Here is a 27,476-nt window from a genome sequence, read left to right as displayed (position 1 = left end):
TACAAAAATTCCCCATAATTATATATCCTTAATGACAACAAGATGAATGAAATTTGGTTAATTATGCATCGAAATCACCTTATATCTTTCCTTATCCTCCAAACTATGCATCTCCTTGGAAATTTGGTGTGGAAAAAGGGAAAGTAGGTGGTTGAAGAGTAGGAGAATGTATTTAGGGTGGTTTTGAGTCATAATCAACCCTAATGACTAACGATCATTACTTAATCATTAGTTATCAATGGTATATAGTGTATTTTTGTGAAATAACTCGGATGTATATGGTGAATGCAAAAAAGTTTAGGGGTATATATGTTGAAATGTTGAAAAAACCGTTATTTTTATTGTTTTAAAAAAAAAAATTTAAAAATTAAAATGAATTTTTTCAAAAAAATTAAAATTAAAAATATATCTATAGTACTATATAAAGAGAAAGGGCTTTTTGGGTGATAAATTTGGCTTTTCCCAAAATGCCCTTCTCAATCTTTAAAATTACCTCAAAAATGCACAACTGCTTTTGTTAAAAAAAAAAAAAAAAAAAAGGCATAACTGCTCTTTTACGTGAAACATGGAGTTAATCACTTAACTGTAATGGATGAACAAAATTGACGAAAAAAAAAATCATTAAGCATATCATTGCTAACTGGCTAACTGCTAATATATATGCATGTTTATCCTAATACAAGTAATAAAAAAATATAATGGACTATGTCATTTCTCACTAACTACTAAGCATTTGACGATTTTTTTTTCCTCTGAACAAATCTCCAATACTCAAAATCTGTAACACCATAATTGCTCTTTAATTATACTTGCCTCATTAACCTTTCACAAAAAAATTTGATTAACCCCAAAAATTTATTATTTCGTCTAATAATAAACCATTAAAGTCGATTGTCATATTTCAAGAAACTATCTTTTATTTAGAAACCATCTTTTATTTCAAGTATTCATCTATTTCGGATTCACAGATTCTATAGTTTTAGTGCATGTAAAAAATAAATTTACCTGTCATTGATTCACAGATTCTATAGTTTGTTTGATGATAAAAAAAAAAAAAAAAAAAAAAAAAAAAAAAAAAAAAAAACAACGTGATTGCATGATATTAGTTTTTGTGATTATAATTAGGATCATGTTTTTTATTTTTATGTAAACCAGTACAATTTTTTTATTTTTTATTGCAAAATATCAAATTCATCTTCTCCTTTCCATTATTTGAACCCCGTTTCAAATGCCTAAATAATCAAATTGTATGATATTCAACCTATCATAAATGATAAAGGAAAATATGGGCGAAAATGGTTCTTCGTGAAATGGTATGTATAAATAATTTTCTATTCTCACTTTATACTACACAAGCTAAGAGGCACACGCTACGCGTATACAGTAAAAAGAAAATTATATTGTACACGCGTAGCGTGTACCTCTTAGCTTGTACTAGTAAATGGAAATCCCGCCACACAATCAATCCCATAAGAGCAACTACAATGGTTGGCTAATTCATATAATAGCTTGTTATGTCAAATCATCTTTGTAAGCTACAACAATTCTAGCTATTTGTTGCTCCAATGGTAAGCTAGTTATAAATTAATTTATTTTTAAATTTAAAATATTTTTTATCTAATAAATATCTACCAAGCTAATTAGCTCTACAAAGCTAATTTGCTTGCCAAAGCTAATCAACAAGATGTGCAACAATGGTATAACTATTAGTTTAAGAGTTTTAATATTTGCAAGCTAGTCTCATTTTTCAACCATTGAAGTTGCTCTAAACAAAAGCGAATTTGTAAAAGAACGAACGAAACCGCCGCAGTAAAATTCAAAAGACTAAAAGTACTCTGCAAAGCGGGAAGCAGTAATCCACGTCATCGATCCATGATCCACAATCCGTGTTAAACCCTCATAAACAATCCTCAACCGTAGATATAACCATATAACACTCCACTCAACAACGGTCCAGATCTCATTCCTGACTCCCACCCTTATTTCACCCATCACTATAAAACAACCTCTCATTTCTCCTCAAAATCTCATCAATCCCGCCTTCTTCACTCTCATTCACACTTTCTCTCTCTAAAAAAATCTCACTCAACTTTCTCTCTCTAAAAACCTTCATTTTCTCTCTCATCCACAGCAATGGCACGAACAAAGCAAACCGCCAGAAAATCCACCGGAGGAAAGGCCCCAAGGAAGCAGCTCGCCACCAAGGCAGCCCGGAAGTCAGCCCCAGCCACCGGCGGAGTGAAGAAGCCTCACCGTTTCAGACCCGGAACCGTTGCGCTTCGTGAGATCAGGAAGTACCAGAAGAGTACTGAGCTTCTTATCAGGAAGCTTCCATTCCAGAGACTTGTCAGAGAAATCGCTCAGGATTTCAAGACTGATCTCCGTTTCCAGAGCTCTGCTGTTGCCGCCCTTCAGGAGGCTGCCGAGGCGTACTTGGTTGGTCTGTTTGAGGATACTAACCTCTGCGCTATTCACGCTAAGAGGGTTACTATTATGCCCAAGGATATCCAGCTTGCTCGCAGGATTCGTGGTGAGAGGGCTTAGTTTGATTGATTTGGAATTTCTAGGGTTAGGTTTTGCGATTTTAGTGGTAGTAATATGAATTTCCAGTTGATTTTTCTCGAATCTAAGCTGGTTAGTAGAAGTTTTATTATGTAGTTGGTATATGTACTTGTGAATCTTAATCAATGAAAGTGTTAGACTGTTTTAAACTTCTAATTAATTGTTTGTTACAATCTGTTTAATTTTGTTCTATGTTACTCATATTAATTTGTCTAATTGATTTTGGTAATTATAATCACTAAATTGAAGTAATTTTATGGTAAATCTGAGGTTGATTTTAATAGAAGTACTCTGTATGAAGTAATTTTGTGATTCAAAGAGAGTTAAGCAATGCTAATAAATATGATTACAAAATCTTTCACCTAATCTTCTGAATTGGTTTGTTAATTTATACGAGTATCAAACATTTGAGATTGTTGGAGAAAAAGGATTAAAGTTTCCTAAGATTATTAGGGACTACTGATTTGTCGAATCTGAGATCTGTAATTAGGTGTTCCTTGTATGTGTTGTATTACAAGTTAAGCGATCTCTACTCTAGTCATTACAGACTTGATAAGATAATCACAGTTTTATAGGTACGATTGAGTTATGAACTTATGATTGTAGGATACCTGGGTATTAAACACTAATTTTCAGTTGAATCGCGCTTGTACTTGACTACTTGGGGCTTTTAGGTAGTGTAGTTTTTTGGCTTTTCAGAGCTCCTAGACATTGGACTCAAACTGTATAGCTTGGATGTAACTAACTATGTAAGTATGAGTATTGCTGTAAATAGGTGATACTCGGACTCTATACTCTAGAATCCCAAGTCTTTGATTGTAATTGTAATCTGGTGCTGTGCATCCAACTTCGGTGCATGACTGTGAGTAGGCAGTGGAAGCTAATTGAGGACACCATTTTAGCTGTTTTGACGATGTTTGCTTTTGCCTGTTGGTGTATAAGCTTTAATTTTAAGATTCCGGTTTGGACTTTGGAGTTTGAGGCTTGAGAGTTGGGCATAAGTGCATAACTCGTATAAGCCTATAACATATATTAACATCATGATGAATGTACCCTAGTGTGCCTGGTGCTGGTGCCTTAAACTCAGCAAGAGGGCTGTATTGGTGTTGAATGTTGCTAGAATCTTCAAGAAGGGTTTGTATTCTGTTGGCAGTGGCCTAATTGACATTCATGCAGGGTACTTTAATTGGCGATATGACTGTACCCAGATGATGAGACTGTATCTGAGATTCTGAGTTTTTTTTTAGCAACATTCATTAATCATTAGTGTAGGCTATATAACTATAAGTCTGTAAACTAGGTATGACTAAAATTATAATAAAGTGAAAGTGAAAACAAAAACACTTGAGATGTGATCTTTGTAGATTGAAGCTTAGCTTACAGTTAAATTTTGTTGTAGAAATGCCGGTGATATGGCCTCTGCTTGATAACTTGATTAATTGTGGGCAGCATATCAAGGGCTCAAGGCAAGCAGTCTATCTGGGGACAAGAGAACCCATCAAGTCTCATTAGAAAATTATCATGTTCATATTCGTCTATTTTAATCTAATTAGAACAGCCTATGCTAGACTACTTCCTTTGGATATCCACAAGGATCACCTGAGAGGCTGAGATTATTAATGTCTGAATCCCCTCGTCTAAATTCTAAGAATTAATCAAGTGGTGCAACTGTTTTTGGTAATATTAATACAAATATGAAGTTAATTTAATTAAATCAGTGGTTGGGTTTCTAATTTCCCTGTTTAGTTCTGTGCATTTAGTTTCGTTCAATCTGAAGTATTTTTTTTTCTTGTAGAAATATGCTGAACCAAAATGATTAGGAAATGCCTGAAGCATATCTTCTGAATCAATCTTGAAATGGATACGATTATTGGAGAATTAGGACTATTATAGAGACTGCTGATTTGTCGAATCTGAAATCTAGTTAATCTACTTTGTTACATTTTTACTGTCACAAACTCACAACTGAGTAAAAATTGGTGCTTATAGTTAGAACTTTAGGGGAGGAGTCGTACGTAAGTAATTTAGTTTATTGGCATTTCCAAAGTTCTTAGACTTTGGAACAAGGCTGTATACAAGTTAATGTAGGCATTGATGTGCATTTTCTTAGCCCGACTCTGAGATGGGGCTGTAAATAACTGATCTAATTGATTTTGGTAATTTTATGCATAAATAATCTGAAGTGAATTATGTTGAATCATATTGCTGGGTTTTAATCTCTGTTAAGTCCAGTGAATTTAGTTTAATACTCTTTGAAGTTCTTTTTTTTGGCATGTCGTTAAACTAATGAGGTGATTGAAGGAGAAATCAGCAATGCTAATACGCTGTACCAAATAATCTTCTGAATTGATATAATAATTGAATACGAGTATCAAACATATGAGATTATTAAGATCAAGGGCTGCAATTTTCTTAGAATTGTTATAGAGATTACACAATATTTGAATCTGATCTGTGATTTGTATACAATTATTCATCATAGAGGTTGCATCAAATGCTTGAGTGGTTTCATGCTTAAATTTTTATTTACTCTGGACATTGCAGTCTTCATGAGATGATAGTAATAGGTTTACAGGAACAACTGAGGATCACAGAATACTTGGTGTTTTAAACACTATAGCGAGTGAAACTGGTGCTTGTACTTAAGATTTTAGGAGACGGGTCATACATATGCAGTGTAGCTTAATTTGCGTTTCCAAAGTTCTTAGATTTTATACCAAGATTGTATATAAGTAAATGTAAGCCTTGGATTCAGAGGCGGGGCTGTAACCTGTAAGTTGGTGATTACATTATACTCTTGATTCTCGAGTCTTGGATTCTGTTTATGGCATGCAATTGTAATTTGGTGTTGGGCATCCAACTTTGGTGCAAGATTGTAAGTTGTTGATGAAGATTGGAAGCTAAGTGAGGCTGGCTTGCCTGTTTTGGTGAGGCTTGCTTGCCTGTTGGTGCAGAGGCTAAAATTTTAAGATTCTGGTTTGGTTTTAGAGGCAATAGGGCAGGGTATGAGTTTATAACATCATGGCGTATGTACTTTACCGAGCCTGGAGCTGGTGCCTTATTCTCAGCTGGATGCCAGACTGTATTGGTGTCAAAAGAAACTTCAACAAGGGTTTGTATTCTAATGGTAGTGGCCCAGTGGACTTTATACTGATATTCATGCAGAGGACTCCATTGACGGTGTGGACTGCTGTACTGTACTCAGCTGAGTACGGCTGTACCCGTGTTTCTGAATGTTGTGTGAGCAGCATTTATTAATGGAGGCTATATAAGGTAATAAACTGAAAGCGAAAGAAGCACTTTGAGATGAAATCCCTGATAGATTGAAGCTTAGCTTACAGTTGAATTTTGTTACATATGCGTTCATTTGAGCATTTGGTTGTAGAAATGCAGGTGATCTAGCCACTGCTTTATGACAATTACTTGTGGACAGCATGTTAAGGTAAGCCGTTAATCTGGGTACAAGAGAACCCATCCAGTTTCATTAAAAATAGTCATTCAAATTCGCCAATCCTTGTGTAAGACCACTTTCTTCGGATGTCCATTACAGGGATTGCCTGAGGTTTATAAAGTCTGAATCACCTCATCTGAATTCTAAGAAGAATCGGTCAATGAGGAATATTGTACTTACATCACATTTATTATCGAAAATTTGAAATTACTACTCCCTGCAACCTGCCATGAGCTTTTTTTTGGTTGACTCTTACAGGTCTCAAAGAGCAACTGACTAACAATAATCAGTAGAGAAACTCCTCCCCAAATTTGACTAGTAATACAACATCTTTAAATAGACTTATTATAATTTACTCAATGCAGGCATGTATACTTAATTATCTATCTGATATCACTAATTTACCATTATTGGAGCAGGTTTTATTGAACACACCCCAAGGGTAGTTGACATATCTTCACTGTGCAAGTTTCAGATCAGATCAGAGAGACATACCGGAACTAAAAACTACGAGTAATTCCTTAAATTGTACCCATAACACCATTATTCACTTTGGAGATGCTAAACAGTGTACTTTGAAACTTAACTTTGAGGCATCAAATTGCTCTTAGTAGTCACTAAGAACACATTCTTGTATGTATCTTAGATTTTGAGAGTTTATAAGGAGTAACAAGTTTAGAAGCATATTTTATAGAACATAAAGTTAAATGCTAATATAAAGACTTAATTAGTATTATTATAATTCTCTGGAATACAAATAGCACAGTAGTAACGGCCATCTATAACTTGATATTAAGTTAGGTATAAATTAAGGATATAGATATAGTATATAGTGGAAAATGAATGAAATCATAATATTTTCTTTCTTAATATCCATAATTGGTGTAGGTAGGGGCTTCGTCCAGTGGGTTTGGAGTATAACCACCGGAGTTTCTTAACTCGACTATGGAGTAGTATGTGATGGAGTTTAATAGCTTGGAGTATAGGCTGGTGGGGGGCATGATGAGTGATCCTTGTCACTTGCTTCAGGAGTGTAGGTTGATGGAGTGTATGATGTAGCCTTGTAGCTTGATGGCTTGTATGTAGGAGCCTCATAGCTTGATTTTGGTGCGTAGGCTGATGGGGTGTAAGCCGGAGCCTCATAGCTCGATTTAGGGGTGTAGGTTGATGGGGTGTATGATGGAGCCTTGTAACTAGATTTAGGAGTGTAGGTTGATGGGGTGTATGTAGGAGCCTTGTAACTCGATTTAGGAGTGTAGGTGGATGGGGCATATGTAGGAGCCTTGTAACCTGATTTTTTGTGGTATGCTGGATAGTTTTCACATTTTGTCTTAGAAGTGTAAGCAAAAATGGGAACAGAATACAAATCCAAGTTGTATGCATTTTGGTACCCTGCAAGATGCTCTGTATAGATGAGGGGAGCTCCTGATCTTCCTAGGTGCACGTTCGTAGCAACGTTACAAGTCTTTGATGAAGAGCTTTTAAGGGAAACTTTGCAATCTGTTGGCTTCAAATGGTCACCAAGTTGTTCAGGAGTGAATGTAGCTAAGAAGTAACCATTTTTGTCTGTTTTAGGGGTTAACATGGAGAATTTAGCTTCTTTGTATCCATGCTTTGCTTTACAAGAAATTTTGGCTACAGCTCCTGCTCAATAACATTGCATAAAATAATATTAGTCTCGATCAAGATAAAGCCTAAGTCAACTATATAATACCCGTCACTTATTATAGAGCAATCTTATATAGTTTTGTCACGTGTTGTATCCCATAATAATTTCATCTTATACCTCACTTTTTTTACGTGTTGGATACAAGTACACGACTCCAACTTAAATAAAATTATTTAGTCGGTTATTGTTAATTAATGATGTAACACGTCGATAAATAAGGAAATGCAAGATAAAATTAATCATGCAAAATATGGAATCACTCTAATTTCATTAAGACATGTTTTACCCTAGATTTATTCTTCACAATATCATGACTAATGTCGATAATTGACAATCTTATTAAAATATTGTTTCTAATTTGGACGACTATAATTTCAATCATTTCTATAGATAGACAAATTCATTGCAACCAAAACCATTTTAACCCTCTAATATAAGATGCAACAATGTATAAAGAACATACCTTCAATTGGTGTGAATTCATAACATGAACTACAGTAGATGACACCTTGCACACCATAAAGGGTAGGTAGGTCCTTTTCTTGAGTGTAATAGTTTTTGTTGTCATATGTAGGAGAGGAGGTTGATGGGGTTTTGTAGGTAGAAGATGGGTTGTAATCTGGGGATTGAGAGTATGAAGGGACATCATTCTTTGGAGAAGGCATGTAAGATGGGGTCGGGGTGTTTACGGTTTCATATTCTGGAGATGGCTTGTACTCCGGAGTTTGGGTGTATGACGGAGTTTCATACTCAGATGAATATGTGTAAGCCGGGGCTGGAGTGTATGATGGAGTTTCACACTTAGCAGATGGGCTATAAGCCGGGGTTTCATTGTTGTATGTTGGAGTATCATACTTAGGTGAAGAGTTGTAAACTGGGGTTGGGGTGTATGATGAGTCTTCGTATTTAGGAGATGGGCTGTAGACTGGGGAGTTGGTGTATGACGGTGTCTCATACTTAGGTGATGGGTTGTAGACTGGGGAGTTGGTGTATGATGGTGTCTCATACTTAGGTGATGGGCTGTATGATGGTGTCTCATACTTAGGTGACGGGCTGTAGACTGGGGAGTTGGTGTATGATGGGGTCTCATACTTAGGGGATGGGCTGTAAGATGGAGTTGGGTTATATACCGGTGTTTCATATTTAGGAGCTGGGCTGTAGGTTGGGGTTGAGGTGTATGATGGTGTCTCATCCTTGGGTGATGGACTGTAGACCGGGGTTGTGGTGTATGATGGAGTCTCATACACAGGTGATGGGCTGTAGGAAGGGGTTGGAGTGTATGCTGGGGTTTCATATTTAGGAGACGGGCTGTATGATGGGGTTGGGGTGTATGATGGAGTCTCATCATACACTGGTGAGGGGCTGTAAGATGGAGATGGAGTGTATGATGGAGTCTCATACACGGGTGAGGGGCTGTAAGATGGAGATGGAGTGTATGATGGAGTCTCATACACGGGAGATGGGCTGTAAGATGGAGATGGAGTGTATGATGGAGTCTCATACACGGGAGATGGGCTGTAAGATGGAGATGGAGTGTATGATGGAGTCTCATACACGGGAGATGGGCTGTAAGATGGAGATGGAGTGTATGCTGGAGTTTCATACACAGGAGATGGGCTGTAAGATGGAGTCTCATATGTAGGAGATGGGCTGTTCACTGGGGTAGAGGTGTATGATGGGGTTTCATATGTTGGAGATGGACTATATTCCGGGGTTTGGGTGTATGATGGGGTTTCATACGTTGGAGATGGACTATATTCCGGGGTTTGGGTGTATGATGGGGTTTCATACGTTGGAGATGGACTATATTCCGGGGTTTGGGTGTATGATGGGGACTCGATTACAGGAGTTGGAGTGTATGATGGAGTCTCATACTCCGAAGAAGTTGGTGTATCCTCGCTAGCATATGCTACAACAAACGATGACAAAAGAAGCAAAGTGGCCAAGGAAAGGATGCGCAAGAGACCCATTTTACAATTGATGGTTTCCTAAGAAAGTGTAGTACCTAGTGATGCTCTACAACATAACATTTGGTTGCCTTATATATGGTAACTTTGCCGGTTAAACTTAATTCTTTAATACTTAGTTGGATTTGGCATCTTTGTCGTAGTTATCCAAATTATCAGTTATTTGGTTGCACGACTGCAGGCGAAGCTCATTACTTATAGGCTATAATTCGTGGGCAGCATGAATTGGTATATTTTATGTATGCTTTCCATGTACGTTAGTAGTATTTTGTATGATGTATTGGATTTTGTACGAATATTCTAAGGAAATCAGAAGAATTTGGTGCAATATATATCTTGTAGTCGCGGTTTATTGTGTATGATGTATTCTATTTAATTGATAAAAGAATGAGAACTTGGTGTAATTTCTTGTAGTCGTAGTTATAACCGTCCTATTAGCTACGTATTTATGAAAGAGATTATAATATCGCAGTATGTCAACTTCTCAACATAATTAACTTTTTTCGAACTTGTACAGGCTAAAATATTAAAGAGATTAATAATAGATATTGCCGCTTATACGAAACACATATACACTTAATTTCTCCTTTGATTTTTCATTTGGTTTACGTTGACTTCTATGTTATTTACGATTCTTATAATGCAAAAGTTTGATTATTAATAAATCTAATTATGTTTATGTGAATTTTTTAATTATAAAAGGTTGACTAGACAATCCCAATAGGTATTTTTACTGTTTTATAGAGTAATATTTGTTTTTGTGTACTAGTGAAGATTATTGTCAAGGACTCAAGGTAATAATAATACATATATAAGAAATCAAGAATAGTGCAAATAAGCAAATACTTAAATTAATAACAGGTATATAGGATTTTGATCTTAGTTGTATGAAACAATGAAAGTCTCAAATATCAACTTCTTTGTTTTAAGTTGTTCAAGATATATTATAATTTTTGTAAACTACGTATCGAAATCACGAGTTTAACAAAACCTCGCATCAAAATTGAGCTCTTTGGTAATCAACCAAGACTACAATGAATATGGGTATATCATTTGGAAATGGAGGGTATACAAGAAGTACAATCATATTAACATATCATCATAAAATGAATGATTTGATCAGGTCTAACTTATATTTTGATCTTACGACTAAACTTAGAGCTTATTAATTACTCTCTCCGTCCCATAAGTACAGACAAATAACTCTAGAAAATACGGTTTTAAAGGAGGATGAAAAAGGTAGAGGAATATTGTATGAAAAAGATAAAAAGTGGAGAATGTTGTATGGGGATAACAAAAAGTAGAGAATATTGTATGGAAAAGTTAAAAAGTAAGTAATGATTTTTTAGGTATGTGTGTATTTTGTATAAAAAAAAAAAGAAAAAATAAGTAATGATTTTTTAGGTTTGTGTGTAATTTGTATGGAAACACTAAAAAAATAAGTAATGATTAGGTGTTATTTTTAGTAATAGGAGGAACATTTTGGGACACCCAAAATAGTATATTTGCCAGTAATTATGGGACGGAAGGAGTAGTACATAATCCATAAGATAAATATAATTAATAAACAAGATGCCTTCATGTGTATTTTCCAACTACAAATTATTTATGATTTTCTAAATTTCATAAGTAAATGCAAAAATGATATAATTTGGTTTAATCTGATTTGATTTGATCATTTATGAGATAAGCAAATATTTGTTTAAATGAGTGAACTGATCATAGCGTGAAATCGTAAAGCAACCTCCTTTATGATTTAGAATTTGTTTAAATTCAATATTAATTCCGAATTAAAAGAGTCATATAAACAAACAAATCATCATCCTAATAAGTCAAATAAAAACTTTTTATTTTTTGTGTTTAGAGAGCCACATGTTAATGGACCATCTCAACCAAAAGCTTAAACTGATTGTTGGGGCACAGGAATATGTTTTTATACTCTATCAAGATTAACAATAAATTAATTTTCTGACCCAATGCAACTTCATACAATAACAAGATTAACAATAAATTAATTTTCTGACCCAATGCAACTTCATACAATAACAATTTGAAGTATGTTAATCTTCTAAAGTTTTAATAATAACCTCAATTATGCAAGCATGAACTATTCTTCAATGGACTCCATCACTCAATAGACATAATCGGTCGACCTCCCCACCGGCCCATCTCTTATCTCTTATCTGCTGCTGACTTCCAAGCTCACCAAGTGCTACTTCGCCTTCGCTGCAGTGGACAGCATCCTTGAAGATATTTCTCAAATTAGCTCTTGCTTCCGTTCGATTACTTGGTCTCACACCAAAAGAGATGGGAATTATGTTGCCCACCATTTAGCTAGATTAGTGCCTTATGGTAGAGAACAAATTTGGGAGAACCTTGTCCCTTGTGAGGTTTCCTCTTATGTACTCATGGACTCTCTTGTTTTGAATTAATGCACTCATCAGCTTTCTTGCAAAAAAAAAAAAAAAAAAAAAAAGTTAACACGAACTTGGGTTCCCTATGTTGAAAATAGTCAATCTTAAAAACTCGTGTTCTCTTAGAAAATGTAACTATTACTCCCTCCGTACCCTTTTGATAGTCCCTTACGGACAAATTTTAGTTTCAAAATGTTCACCCCATTTGTCTTTTCCAATAACTATTAATATTATTTTTTTTATCAAAATTCCCTCCAATTTGCAACTATATTTGTGTAAATTTAACTTTCTCATGTACTTTTATTCCTTTCTCTCTCACTTTTTGCATACCTATTGTCAATTTACTTTCTCAATGCACTTTAACTACTATTTTTTGTGATTATTAATTCTCGTGAAAAATGCCCATAAGGGACTATCAAAAAGGAACGGAAGGAGTAAGTATTAACCACATTAGCAAATCAATTTTATTTTTATTTTTTTTTTATATTTTAACCTTCATTAATGGCTTAATGCTATGAACGATAGTAACTAAGAATAGTGGCTTTACCTCTTTTTTTAAATCAAATGTAAAAAAAAATAAAAATATAATAATAATAATAATAATAATAATAATAATAATAAAAATGTTGCTATGTTAATTTCAATGTTAATCATTAAAATAAAGTTTAACTTCTTTGAAGTTATCCAAATACTAGTATATGAATTAAGGGTGTTGCCTTCATAATGAGTTTCTCCAAAAGTGGAGATGCCTTAAAAAAATCAGCCCATCCAAGTAGGCTTTCATCACCCCTTGCTATAACATGGAATTCCATATGCTTGAGGTTTCATCACCCCTGACTCGCGGATTTGGCCTGTATGCTTCTTGAAGATAGTTGCTGTTATTCTCACATCTGACAATTGTGATATTTTATAGTTGTGATGTTGTATGCTTTTTTCCCCCTCTTTTCCAGGCTGACTGAATAGAACGAGATTATGTCAATTCAATAAATTATCTAAGTTTTTTTTATGCACACTTACGCGATCCTCTTTATGTGATTGATAAGATTGTCATAGTGATTGTACTACCTCCGTTACAGGTTATGTGCAACGATTTGACATAAAGCAGAGAGGGAAAATGTCTAATCGTTGCACATAACCTGTAACGAAGGTAGTAATAAAGTTAGTACTCTGTAACTCATATCTTTGCACAATTGCGCACTGCAAACTACACTTATAATGCTCTGCTCATTTCTGACCTCTTTTGTTGCATGCTTGAGAAATCAAGTTTTATTCAGTTGCTTTTTTTTTTTTTTTGAAAATTTCTAATCCCTGTTATAATATTAGTATTGCAAATTTAGATCAACAATCTAGAATGAACAAAGCACTGACTCCACTTTATAAATTTAGTCATTTAGATAAGAAATAGCCCTTGTAATCATATGGTTGCTGCCACAGGCAGTCTGAGCTTAGTGTAGAATTTGATATGGTAATTGAACAAATATAGTCTAGCACATTATCATCTTCCTCAAATTCATTGTACTTTAATCTCCCTTCATTGCTCATGTTTCGGGTTGAACTAAAATCTCAAAAGTACAACTACAAATCTCCTAGACTATCAATACTATGGAGTAACTAACAATTTTCAGTCATTACAGTCAATCACAATTCACATTGATACCACACCATTCAATTTCAAATTTGACCAATTAACAATATCATTTGATTGTTAACAACTTAATTTAAAAAGTCAAAAGACCCATTCGCCTAAAAGAAGAAATAGACCAAATCGCAAAAAATTTCCAATGTTACCACATCATGTCAAGTTTTAGCAAAACTTCAAATAATCCCAACTTCAAGTAATCCCAAATACAAGAAGAAAACAAACAATTAAAACATTATTCCATAATATACGAATTAAATTATTCTTTAGCCACACTTATTTCAGAACATTACCACAAATCCAGCATATAAACAGCATAAAAAAATAGGGGTTATTTCAACAAGCAATTTAGAAATGTCACCATTTTCATTTCATTAATTAAAATTCACAGTACATATACCAATACATAATAAAACTACTATCACTACTACCCATATTAGATTTCAGATTAATCAACTGAAACATCATCAAACTACTACTACTACCTTCTTCGCAAAACCCTAACCCTAGAAATTCCAATTGAAACCAAAACCTAGAAATCAAGCCCTCTCACCACGAATCCTGCGAGCAAGCTGGATATCCTTAGGCATAATAGTAACCCTCTTAGCATGAATAGCGCAGAGGTTGGTATCCTCAAACAGACCAACCAAGTACGCCTCAGCAGCCTCCTGAAGAGCGGCAACAGCAGAACTCTGGAAACGGAGATCAGTCTTGAAATCCTGAGCAATTTCTCTGACAAGTCTCTGGAATGGAAGCTTCCTGATGAGAAGCTCAGTACTCTTCTGATACTTCCTGATCTCACGAAGCGCAACGGTTCCAGGTCTGAAACGGTGAGGCTTCTTCACTCCGCCGGTGGCTGGGGCTGACTTCCGGGCTGCCTTGGTGGCGAGTTGCTTCCTTGGGGCCTTTCCTCCGGTGGATTTTCTGGCAGTTTGCTTGGTTCGCGCCATTGTTGATGATGAGAGAGAAAATAAAGGTTTTAGATAGAGAAAGTTTGGAGTTGCAGACAATGAATTGAGATTGTGAGTGATTTAAGAGGGAGAAAGAGAGCGGTTATTTATAAGGAGGAGTTTTTGAAAATCGAGGTTGGGAGGGAAAGGATGTAAAGCGTTGATTTGTGGGTATAATCGACGGTTGTGGTTGGATTTGGGGTTGGACACACGGATTATGGAATTGGAGGGTTAGTTATTGGCGGTACATTGCTTTAAAAGGAAATTCAAAGGTTTTGGCTTCGCGGGAAGTGGAATTGTTTTTTTGTTGTTTAGGAGGGGAGGTGAAGTTTTATGGTTTTGAATTTAAACGGTTTTATTTTCTACTACGTATTTTGTGAATTCCCTCCTAGCTCCTACTCAAAAATTTCAATTCACTCTTTTCGACCTTTTTTTTTCAATTTTTTATTTTTTGATACATATTTCCATATTCAGTTTATTTAAAATTTTTAATTCATTCTAATTCAATCAATATATGAGAAAAGAACATAATTCGAGTGATTTTCCTAAATAATGATGGAAAGAGCTGAAATTCATAATTATGGTTACTGTTTTTTTATGAATTCCCAATCTACCCATGTCATTGGTTCAATTGGATTTTTTTTATTATTATTTATGGCAAAATCACTATTTCAAATAGCAATTTAGGTAGATAATCGCTATTTGAAGTAGTGGTCTTATTAGAAGGAAACGATTTCCCACTTAATACTATAATAAAAAAAAATTGACTTTTCTTATTTTTCTCTCTTCTTTTCCTTAGCTCTTTCTCTATATTGTCTTTCAAACCGAAGTTCCCTTCCTCCATTGCTAATTCACACTCAAGCTTTAGATCTCCATCAAATTCCTCTCATTCCCTCTTCTAATTTCATTACTACCCATCATCCTCAAAGCCATTGTGGGTGGATTTTCTTATTTAACTAGCTTAAGCCCCGTGCCATGCCATGCACGATAAATCTAATAATTTTTAAGAAAATTAATTATATTTAAGAAATAAAATTGGGAAATTCTCAATGGTGAACTCCACTTTCTCCATTTTACAAATGGTAAACAATCTTAAAATTAATTATCAATGGTGAAACTCACTTATAATTAATAATCAAATGGTAACCTTAATTATAATATAATCTGATCATTTAACCATGGTTAACACTTTAAAATAAACTTTTAAAAAAAATATCTGAAATTACATTACTGCCCTTACTTACTTCCCTTCAACTAATTATGTCAAATCAAACATAAACCCATTGTCTTCCTCATTCAGATTTCGTAGAATTCGAATGCTGGTTCATCAACTCTTTCATTTTAAAGCTCAAATTTTTCATATTCGTGGGAAAAAATTATTGGGTAAAAATTATCGAGTGTTAGCACATTGTTTTGGAGGTGACAGATTATTCAGGAGTGAAATTTAGGGCAATTTTCAAGAGAATTGGGGGAATTGAGTCGACTAAATTGCGCAAGTTTGGGGCATAATTCTGGATTGTTAGGCATCAAAGCGAAGTAAAATTGCGATCTTTGTTGCAAATTTATCAACTTGTTCTTGAATCAAAGTCAGGTATGTGTTTTTATGCTTAAAATTGCACCATCCCCTGTTTTATGGTTTCGTATGGTTGATGTTTGTATAAGTTGCTACTTATGCTTGTTTATTGTCAAATCTAGATTGTACATTGATAAACTCTTTTATTTCATGTTGTATATGTGTTAATTTTATGCAGTTGTTGTGAAAATGGTTGTGTGGTTTGGTTGACTGGCGCCAGCTTTTAACTGTAGCGCCTGGCGCCAATGCTGGTGTCTGGCGCTACGGTTAAAATGCTGGCGCCAATGCTGGCCCCTGACGCTACTTCCCACATGCCTCAGCAGCTTTTTGTGCTCGATAAAATTTTCCAGTTTCGCGCGGTGTTATTACGGTCCTAGTTGTGAAAGATATTTCTCAAATTTCCTACGTGTAAAATCCTATGTTTTTAACTCATTACAGATGGTCTTTCCAATGAGATCTTTTTTATGCATATGACAATAATGTTAATCAAAATTACGCACACGAAATACTTAGAACGTTTCGAGTCTCATCCACTCATTCTAAATCATTGCCGAAACAAATTCAGGAATTAAAATAGATTTCCTCCTCAGTGGAGTCGCCAAAAAACTGTAGGGAATATTTCAAGCGTTAACCCCTAGCTTGAACCCCACTGTGATCATACACTAAAGTACGGTGGCGTCCAAAAGGGAAGAAGATAGAGCAAAAGAGTCGCCAACAAGTTTTAGGAACTTGTAAACCGTTCACAGGATGAAGGTTACACCCCTTAACGATCCAGGAGATCGTCAACTCCATAAGGTCTAGAACCAAATAAGGGTTCGGGGATGAAGGTACAAATCCAACCTAAAAGAGATTGAACCTGCCCTAATAATATGCCTCTACTTTATTATGATCGTATTCATGTGCGCTTTTTAACTAACATGCAATCAATAGGTTTAGCCCTAAACCTGTTTATCTATGTTGGTTGAATTTAATGCACAAACAAATCTATTATTGGCGATCACTTGAAATTATAATCAGATTAACCCTAACAAGATTATCAATTATCTTATTAAGCGTGATTACAAGTACAAATTCCCTTTAAACATGCATAAAAGGCGTGATCAAGCAATAACAATAAATATCAAGCAACACTAGTAGAAAAAAGGCATTAGGCAGCGGTTCAAACCCGGTCTAAGGCACCGGTTTGAACCGCTGCCTATTTGAGGGGTGCCAAAAACCTGCTATTTGGCACCGGTTCAAAACTGGTGCCATAGGGTTTAATAGGCACCGGTTAACCGGTGCCATAGGGTGAAATAGGCACCGATTAACCGGTGCCTAAAACTGCTCTCCCGCCATTTTTTTTTTTGGGTGGTGGATAGTTTAGGCACCGGTTCCTGCCTAACCGGTGCCTTTTGTATAATTTTTTTTTTTTTTCGTTTTTTTTGTTTTTTCAATCGTGCAATAATATTTTTAAAAAAAAAACTGCAATAATAATAAACTATAATTCCAGCAATTATATTAAATATAATAATTAATAATTTTATTATTATAATAACTAATAATAATATTATTAGTTAATATATACAAAAATAATATTAGATACAAGAATTCAATTATATATATATATATATATATATATATATAAATATTCCCAAACGCAATACAAAAAAAAAAAAAAAAAAAAACAGTTGCTTACATATACAAATAATAGTAAGTATACATATATAATGAATAATAAGTTATATATAGTTCAAAAGTTAACATAAATAATTTACAATTACAATGCATGCCATTTACATGTTGAAGGTGATGAAAGACGCCAACATGTCACGAACTTCATTAAGCTCCTTGATTGTCAACGGACCATCCTTTTGGACCTTGCAAAACTTGAAATACAAAAACATTATTTTAAAAATAATTAATTAGGCAAAAAATATGTATTTTTATCAAATATTACCTATACGACTTCTATATAGCCCATTTACTACATTACTGATCAAATGAACTATTTCTTTCTCATAACATGTCAATATTGGATAGTTATATGTGTGTAAGCCCTAAAATTGTATAGGAGAGCATTTTGTTAAGGTTTATGACGGTTTTTACCCAAAATGGCCTGAATATGGCCTATATGACCTTACTTTGCCCATTTCCTACATTTCTTATTAAATGAACTTTATTTATCTCGTAACATGTCAATATTATCTAGTTATAGGTGTATAAGGAAAGAAATCACATCAAAAGAGCATATTAACACAAAATGGCTCTGATATGGCCCATATGACTTCTATTCAGCCCATTTTCTACCTTTCTTGTGAAATAGCCTTTTTGTTTCTCATAACATGTCATTGTTGGATAATATTAGGTGTCTAAGGCTAGAAATCACATCAATATAGCATTTCAAGAAGTTTAACAACGCATTTTACTCAACATGGCCCAAATAGGGCTTATATGACTTCTATGTAGCCCATTTTCTACATTACTTATCAAATGAACTATTTCTTTCTCATAACATGTCAATGTTGGGTAGTTGTATGTGTGTAAGCCCTAAAATTGTATAGGAGAGCATTTTATTAAGGTTTACGACGCTTTTTACTCAAAATGGCCCGAATACGGCCTATATGACCTTACTTTGCCCATTTCCTACATTTCTTATTAAATGAACTTTATTTATCTCATAACATGTCAATATTATCTAGTTATATGTGTATAAGGAAAGAAATCACATCAAAAGAGCATATTAACACAAAATGACCCTAACATGGCCCATATGACTTCTATTCAGCCCATTTTCTACCTTTCTTGTGAAATAGCTTTTTTGTTTCTCATAACATGTCATTGTTGGGTAATATTAAGTGTCTAAGGCGTGAAATCACATCAATATAGCATTTCAAGAAGTTTTAGGACTTACCTCATCAAGCTGTTGAGTGTCCGTACAATGAGTCACAATGTCAAGCATGAATCTCATCACATACAAAGCACAATCAAGTCCATTCTCTTGTTGTGCGCACTAGCATATGACAAACAAATCACATCAGTGAAACATGCAAAGGAAATGAGCAAATATTTACTACCATAGATTTTCAAGATAATCACAATAATATCATGTAAATTACCAACGGTGTCTTCCATGTTGGACCCTTTGGAGCACGACAATGTAGCTTCTTCATAACACTGTAGTATAAAAAAATACAATCAAATTTGATTAGTCGTATGATTACTAAATTAGTTATTATTAGCAATAATCATCACTATAGGTTGCTATATATATTTACTTTTGCAATATAGACTTCACGAGCCACTTCTCCGATGATCGAGCTGAATCAAGGTGATAAATTGTGTTAGTGGAATTACAAATCACCATGAGGCTCCAATGCTCCCTACATGTAATGAGGCCAAATCGATATTTAGGAGTCAACATATAATGAGGCCAAATCGATTGAATTTGACATGGTTAGACTTACTCTCTATAACATGGGGCGAATATGAACTTGTCTCCCGCACGCGCTGATTCCCTTATACTCTGTTCAACATAGTACAACACGTCATGGGGGTTGCCTATGATTTTAGTAGTGGATAACTGCTCGGGGCATAACCACCCAACTTTACAAGGAGAATCAGTGTCAGTTAAGTGCTCCTGTAGTGCTCTGCGTGCATGAACATTGATTAATTTATCAGATGTAGGATAATCACCATCAATTTGAATAACTTGAAAAAAGTATAGATTATGTGGGCATTGAAGTGCCTCATGAATGTTTGAATGAGGGAAATGTTAAGTGTTGCACCACGTAGAAATTCCTTCACATCTTCTTTGCTGATCCATGCAATTGCATCCTCATCATAGTGGAACATTGCCTTAGGAAGTGCAACTTCCATGGGATCGACCAAATGACAAGCACGGTTGTGAAGAAAGGTCATGTCAGTAGAGAGCGATTGAAGAACAATGTCTTCAACAAGTGGAGTAGGTGGCATGGGTGAACCTTTCGAAGAGTGCAACTTCGACGCTTGTTCACTCTTGGACTGTTGTTCACTTAGCTTCTTCTTATGTTGATCAATTCTTTTAGGCTTCTCCACCCTCTTTCTCTTTGAAGTTTTGCTTCCATTGGAAATCTGAAATAGTTTGAGAAATAATAAGTTTCAACTCACAATCACTTATAATAGCCAAGTGAGTAGCCATTTCGGGTCAAAATGGCTTTTTTTGATGAATTGGACCCAAAAACTTAGAACTTGGCGATTTTTATGTAATTTCAAATGACAAACACTTATAAATATGTGATTATGAGTTGTTTTGAGATGCAAGGAGTTTATAAGTTGAGAAATGAAGAAAATAGCCAAGTGAGTAGCCATTTCGGGTCAAAATGGCTTTTTTTTATGAATTGGACCCAAAAACTTAGAACTTGGCGATTTTTCTTCAGCATTCTGTTTTTCTTTCTTCCCTCTGCATGCCACCTCAAGTTTTTAGCGTCTTTTGGTATTGAGAATAGACGCTTAAACCTTGGAATAATGGGAAGATACCACAACACCTTAGCAGGAGGTTCCTCTGTGCCAGGATTGCAACTCATGCGCTTGTACCGCGACCGCTTGCATCGTGGACACTCCTGCAGTTTTTCATACTCATTTCGATACAAAATACAGTCATTAGGACATGCATGTATCTTCTTATACTCCAAACCAAAGGGACACATGAGCTTCTTTGCGTAATAATAAGACTTAGGAATTTCATTCCCATCAGACAACATATCACTTAATGCGGTCAACAAAGAAGTAAAACTGATGTCCTTCCACCCATGCTTCGACTTAATGTTGAAAAGTGTTAGCACGGCCGATAGTTTGGAGTATTTTTTGCACCCGGGATACAAAGACTTTTTGGAAGCCTCCGATAATAATTCAAACACTTCACCTTCAACACCTTGCAACATCTCATCCACTTGTTCATCCTCGACCTCATCCGCCTGATCTTCATCGGCTCCATCCTCACCATTATCAACAATATACTCATCATTCTCGTATTCCTCGTCCACATGAATCTCATTGATTCTAACACGCACATCATTCCGATCAAGATCCCCACTGTACTCTCCACTTTCTCCGTGCCAAATCCACACATGGTAAAATTGCCTAAACCCACGACATAATACATGATCTCTAATGATTTCAACACTATCGACCACATTCACACAATTACAATAAACACAAGGACAATAAAGGCCTTTGCCTCCCAGTGTGCGTTGATAAGCTAAAGCCCTCTCGCAAAACTCTTGAACCCCATTCCAAAATTCCAATGTATCGCGTCTACCATACATCCAACCACGATCCTTCTCCATTTAGTAAATTGTCTCTAAACATATATATAGCACCATATAATTATAATGTGTAAGTGCTACATATTTTATGTAAATCAAATTCAAGTACAAAACGTGAATATACCATTCATATAGTGAAAAAATGCATGTTTCCAAAGGGTCCTTATCACTCCAACCTAACCCATCCTTGAATGTCTACTCTCACTAGTGAATGTATGTCAACTTTCCAATTTTAAGGAAAATCCGGCAGCATTTCCCCCTAGTTCTCCAAGTACACGATGTAGATAATTAATTACCCACATATGTACCCAGAGAACATAGTGAGGAAATGGTAAGCCGAGATGTTCCTTAAAATCGAAAAGAAAACATACATTCACCACCTAAGTGAGAGTACACATTCAAGAACAGTCCCAACCGGGGACTATTCAAGACTTTCTCCTAATGAGAAAGCCTTGAACGGGTATCTAGGCATATGATGATGCAATTCAAGTATTCTATATATTGTTGTATTTATTTGCAATTAAACAATACACAAGTTGCAATTTCATGAATAAACTTTTATTAAATGGATGAATAGAAAGAAATATAGCTAAGTAAAGTTTAGTAGTCATACCAATTGCAATATAGCAACTACCCACTTGAGCTCAATATGTACGTAGTTCTCAAGCTAATTAAACTCTTGCTTCAATTCACATATGAATCTATATATTAAAAAAAACAAAAATTAGCAACGTCACTAATTCTCTAATATATTCACAAATCTCTAATGTATTCACAATTCTCTAATTTATTCACAATTCTCTAATGTATTCACAATTCTCTAATTTATTCACAACTAATTAAGTGGCAATATCACTATTTCTCTAATTTATGCACAATTCTCTAATTTAATCACAATTCTCTAAATTATTCACAAATCTATAATGTAATCACAATTCTATAATGTAATCACAATTCTCTAATTTATTCACAATTTTCTAATTTATTCACAACTAATTAGAAGCAAGGTCACTAATTCTTTAATATATTCACAATTACCCATTAAAACAACCTAAAATTACACATTAAAACATACAAAAACTCAACTAATTAAGTAACATTTTTACTAATCTCTATTATATTCATAATTAATCATTAAATCAACCTCAAAATAACCCATTAAAACATACAAATTTTTCAACTAAGGAACAAGGTAATGCAAAATTACTCTAATCTATAATATGTATTCAAAATTACTCTAAACATACAAAATTACTCTAATGTATAATATGTATTCAAAATTTCTAAATAAACAACCAATGCAAAAATTAAAAAAATTAGGTAAAATTATATACATTCCTTGACTTTAATTTTCTTAACAATAATTGTTCAAAATGCTATTGAAAATAATAGAATTACATATTTCAAAATAATTGTTCAATTTTTAACAAAAAAAAAAACTTACCCTAAATTAGTTGGAAGACTGTGCGCGCTGGTGGAGGTGGAGGCGTGCTGCTGTACGTGTTGATGGAGGTGGAGGCGTGCTGCTGTACGCAGAGATGGAGGCGGTGCAGCAAAAGAAGGTGAATTTGATGAGAAGAGCAAAAGAAGGCGGTGCTGTACGCAGGAAAAGAAGAGCAGGGCTGCGGCGCGGCGGTTGAAGGTGGTGCAGCAAAAGAAGGGTCGAAGGTGGCGCGGCGGCAGAGAAGAGGAGAAGAGAAGAGGAGAACAGCGCTGCGGCGCGGCGGCAGACCGAGGCTTCTTCAATTCGAACAGCAGGGCTGCGGCGCGGCTTCTTCAATTCGAACAGCAGAGATGGAGGGAAAAGGAGGGGACGGAGACTAGGTTATGGGTTTTCTGGTGGTATTCAAGGTGGCAGCAGTGGTGGAGGGAAAAGGAGGGGACGGAGGCAGCAGTGGTGGTTTTCTGGTTTGGGTTTTTCGAATGAAACAGTGAAGGCCAGGTGAATGGTTAAGGAAAGGAGGAAGAAAGAAGGGGGAAGAAAGGAGGGAATGAATGAAATAAAGGGCCGGTTTTTTTTTTGTTAAAAAAAAACCACCGGTTCACTAAGGCACCGGTTCAAACCGGTGCTTTTTAGTTTTTTGGCACCGGTTTGAGTTGAACCGGTGCCTTTTACCAACTTTTTAAATCCCGCCCATTTTTGGGCCGGGTTTTGGCACCGGTTTGGCTTGAACCGGTGCCAAAAGGGGGTTGCCTTTTTGAATTTTTCTACTAGTGCAACATGATAAATAATAATAATAAACTTATAATCATAGCAATAATCATCGTAATAACAATCATATTAATCATAATAATAATAATAATATCATCATAAATAAAATAATCATCATCAAAATAATAATAATAATAATAATATTCATAATCATTATAACAATTATAATCATAATCATGTTCATGTTAATATTAAAGCATAATAATAATAGCAAGATCCTAGGTATGATACTAACAAGATTAATAACAAACCCTAGCATGTCACTAAGCAATAAAAATCAAATCTTTAGCCCTAACATGATACTAACAATCATAAATATTAGGAAGAACATAGGAAGCATCGTAACAATCATATTTAATACTACCTCCGTTACACGTTAAGTGCAACATTTTCCAAAAAGGGATGCTACATATTATCTGCAACAAATGAAAACTTTCCTCTTTTAGTAAATTTTTTGTTTTAAATTACAAACCTACCCTTACTTAACTTTAATAAACACATCAAATCATATGTTATTAACTAATCAACCAAAATTAATTCATCACTTATTAAATTCCAAACCCACATTCTCTCTCCTTACTCACCACCACATCCACCACCAAGACCACCACTTTTTCTCTCTCTTCTTTTTCTCTCTTCTATCACAACCACCGCACCACCACCACCGCTGCCTCTCCTCGTCAGAGTCGCTGCCCCATCTCCCCCTTGTTAGAGTGTTGCCATCTTCTCTTCACATGTAAAGCTGTCACCATAAATTGAAACCCAAAAAAGAGAATTTGAGATTGAGCTTGAAAACTTAGATCTAGAGCAAAAATGGTGAAAGATGGAACGATTCCAGAGGAAAGGTGTGGTGGTGGTTACAGGGTGGGTGTGGGGTAGCTTCGCGGTGTGGATGCGAGTTAGGTGGGGTGGATTTCAGATCTTGGTGGTGGCGAGAGGGTGGTAATGGCAGGTTTCGGGTAGGTTAGTATGCTGGTATGGTGGTTTTGCTTTGTTGGTATGGTGGTTTCGGTTGTTGGTATGGTGATTTCGGTGGTTTTTGGTGGTTGGTATACTGGTTTCTATGGTGGTTGTTGTGGGTGGTGTACGCAGGTAGTGGTGGACTGGTGGTGCAGTAGGTGGTAGCGATGATGGGATGGAGCTTTTTAATTAATTAATTATCCAATAATCACATGCCCATACTTTTGTTGATTAGCTTTTTCATTTTTTTTCTTGGGAAATGTGCAACCCCCTTTGTTGCACTTAACGTGTAACGGAGGTAGTATTAAAATTACCCTAGACATGATACTAGGAATATCATAATAACAATTTAAACATGATTTCTACATCATAACATCAATAAAAACCATTAAATTACTTACTTTGATGCTTCGTACCTCTTTATAATAACAAAATACACACGTTAGTAACTTCAAGGAAAATAATAAAACAAAACAATTAAATTAAATACTTGAAATAAAGATTTGGGACCAAACCCTCAGAAATTAAACCTTTCACGTCTAGGGCGAAGGCAACTTCGAATATGGCTAGGTGTTTCTAGATCTTGCGAATGCGGAATTTTGTATGTAAAAAAAACAATTTTAGAAAAGAGAGAGATGGTGAATGATTAGAGAAGAGAATGAGAGAATTAATTAAATGAAAACTGATTGTAGGTGAATCTTAATTAAAACTGACTGTTGATGAGAACTGGTGATAGTTGGTGAATGAAAACGGAGTTTTTAATACGTTATTTATAGAGAAAATCAGCCAAAAAGATAAAATTAAAAAAGCAGAGTATTGGCGCACGCAAAACGAGATTGGCGCCAGCCATTGGCCATTGGCGCCAGGCGCCAACGTCAGCGCCAGACGCCAATGCTGGCGCCAGGCGCCAATCTTGTTTTTGACGCGTTTTCTAAAATCTGATAAATTTTGCCGTACAGGAGGATAAAATCGTATCTTTTCCTCAAAAATGTTCTTTGATTTTAATTAAAACTCTGAAAAGTCAACAAAAGTCAATTTATCAATGCTAATTGAATTAGGAATGAAAAGAACCTTCTAGAAGAATCTAGAAAACTAAAACCATTCCTAATTGCATTAGGAATGATAAATCATATTAGGCCCTCCCCTAGATCATTGGACCGCATATAAGGCTCAAACCGGGCCCAGTTTAGTAAATTGGCCATAACTTCCTCAATATTCATCGGAATTGAGCTTATAATATATCGTTGGAAATCTCTTGTCAAGCCCCATCCAACTACACTACTATTGGACCCATATCATGGACCAACCAAACTGGATTGGCTGTTTTCTTGAAATAAGTTTTCAAAAACAGAGAGAAGAGAAAAGAAATTAAAACTATTCGCAACACTAAACTTTCCACACTTTCGCTTCATTCGATTATGATTCGACGTGAAAGGTACTCAACACTGGGTTTGGTTTTGGGGAGACACAAATGGGTGTCTACAAGTACCAGTAGACTCTACCTCCATTTCCTCCCCAACCCTAATTATATCCCCTTCCTTCAACCAGGCGAAGAAATCGCAGCTTTTGCACTTGAAGAACAACCTTCGTGGGTTTCTAGTTGTCTCTGATATCATAACAGCAACAATTTTGGGAGGTAAACAGTCACACCACGTATGCTTCACCCACATAATGCTATCATCCATGGTGATTGCCTTCCTACTAGTAGACGAGCGACTTTTCCTCATCGAAAGTAGTGGAAATTGGGGGGTAATTGCTAGCAGACAGAGAGAATTGAAGAAATTGAAAATTAGGGTTCATACGAATTGGGGGAAATTGGGGGAAATTAGGGGAAAAGATTTAAAATGTGGGAGGGGAGATTCGTTTAGGAGGGAATTAGGGGAAATAATTTTGGAGGGAAATCTTATTTTTTAGGGATAAGTTAGTAATTACAGCTGTACTTAACCACACTAGTTAAATAATCAGGTTACATTATAATTAAGGTTACCATTTGATTATTAATTATAAGTGAGGTTCACCATTGATAATTAATTTTAAGATTGTTTACCACTTGTAAAATGGAGAAAGTGGAGTTCACCATTGAGAATTTCCCAATAAAATTTGATAAAAGATACACAACAAACCTACATAAATTATATTGTCATAATTTATATCAATAGGCAAAGAAAAAAAAAAAGGGATTTTTTGGGTTGCCCATACCCGAGAATTTTTTCAGGCGAGGCTTCATTAGACCAGGTCTAGTGTCCAAATTAGTAAATACTTACTTCGTATTTGTAAATGTCTTTTAATAAACAATAATCAAATAAAGAGTGATGGGTAGCTCAAATGGTTAGAGCTCCCTTCCCAATTCCAAGTGATCTTGAGGTCGATTCTCATTACTCGCCCTTATAGCGCTCTAAACACCAAAAAAAATTAATCAACAATGGACTAAAATCTCCGCTAAAACTATTAGAAAAAGTCACTAAATCTTCATTAAAACACTTACTAGCAAAAGTGCACAATATACATATAGATATATTAATTACAAATACTATATCACCTTTTATATATAAGAAAACCATTTCAATGGAAATAAATTCTACTCTGGTCATTAAAGGCAAGAATAATCGATAATTGGGCAACACTATTCTATATTATTACATTTTCTGTTTATAGGTTAATGCTCTATGGACATATTAATATTTTTAATTACGTAATTTTCAAAAACATTAATTGATATTTACCTTTCTATAGAATTAGACGATTGATCGATATAATAGTTAAACACAACTTTTGTTTTATAGTTTTACTATACTCG

The 27,476-nt window shown here is 35.1% G+C and overlaps 3 protein-coding genes across 3 annotated transcripts; 1 reads left to right on the top strand and 2 right to left on the bottom strand.

Moving 5' to 3' along the window:
• Positions 1-2,034: 2,034 nt before the first annotated feature.
• LOC145627158 (histone H3.2) lies at positions 2,035-2,747 on the top strand. The gene has a single exon (XM_081679557.1). The coding sequence runs from the start codon at positions 2,134-2,136 to the stop codon at positions 2,542-2,544; it is 411 nt and encodes a 136-aa protein (XP_081535683.1). The 5' UTR covers positions 2,035-2,133; the 3' UTR covers positions 2,545-2,747.
• A 3,997-nt stretch (positions 2,748-6,744) lies between these two features.
• LOC145627157 (uncharacterized) lies at positions 6,745-9,722 on the bottom strand. Its single transcript, XM_081679556.1, has 2 exons — positions 8,146-9,722; positions 6,745-7,657 (listed from the first exon to the last, which is right to left on the bottom strand). The coding sequence occupies exons 1-2, from the start codon at positions 9,650-9,652 to the stop codon at positions 6,981-6,983; spliced, it is 2,184 nt and encodes a 727-aa protein (XP_081535682.1). The 5' UTR covers positions 9,653-9,722; the 3' UTR covers positions 6,745-6,980.
• A 4,327-nt stretch (positions 9,723-14,049) lies between these two features.
• LOC145627156 (histone H3.2) lies at positions 14,050-14,747 on the bottom strand. Its single transcript, XM_081679555.1, has one exon. It carries the CDS (start codon positions 14,650-14,652, stop codon positions 14,242-14,244), a length of 411 nt encoding a protein of 136 aa, XP_081535681.1. The 5' UTR covers positions 14,653-14,747; the 3' UTR covers positions 14,050-14,241.
• Between the last annotated feature and the right edge of the window lie 12,729 nt (positions 14,748-27,476).

Source organism: Chenopodium album, chromosome 4, assembly GCF_948465745.1.
Source record: "Chenopodium album chromosome 4, dcCheAlbu1.1, whole genome shotgun sequence".
In the NCBI taxonomy this organism is placed as follows: domain Eukaryota; kingdom Viridiplantae; phylum Streptophyta; class Magnoliopsida; order Caryophyllales; family Amaranthaceae; genus Chenopodium; species Chenopodium album.
The sequence above is the reverse complement of the archived record's forward strand: the minus strand, read 5'-3'. Positions and strand labels throughout refer to the sequence as shown.

Excerpts from the sequence above, each read along its gene's own strand:
- LOC145627158 (XM_081679557.1), top strand. The coding sequence starts at position 2,134 with ATGGCACGAACAAAGCAAACCGCCAGAAAATCCACCGGAGGAAAGGCC.
- LOC145627157 (XM_081679556.1), bottom strand. The coding sequence starts at position 9,652 with ATGGGTCTCTTGCGCATCCTTTCCTTGGCCACTTTGCTTCTTTTGTCA. Across the intron at positions 7,658-8,145 it reads TGAATTCACACCAATTGAAG|GAGCTGTAGCCAAAATTTCT; the intron begins GTATGTTCTTTA and ends GTTATTGAGCAG.
- LOC145627156 (XM_081679555.1), bottom strand. The coding sequence starts at position 14,652 with ATGGCGCGAACCAAGCAAACTGCCAGAAAATCCACCGGAGGAAAGGCC.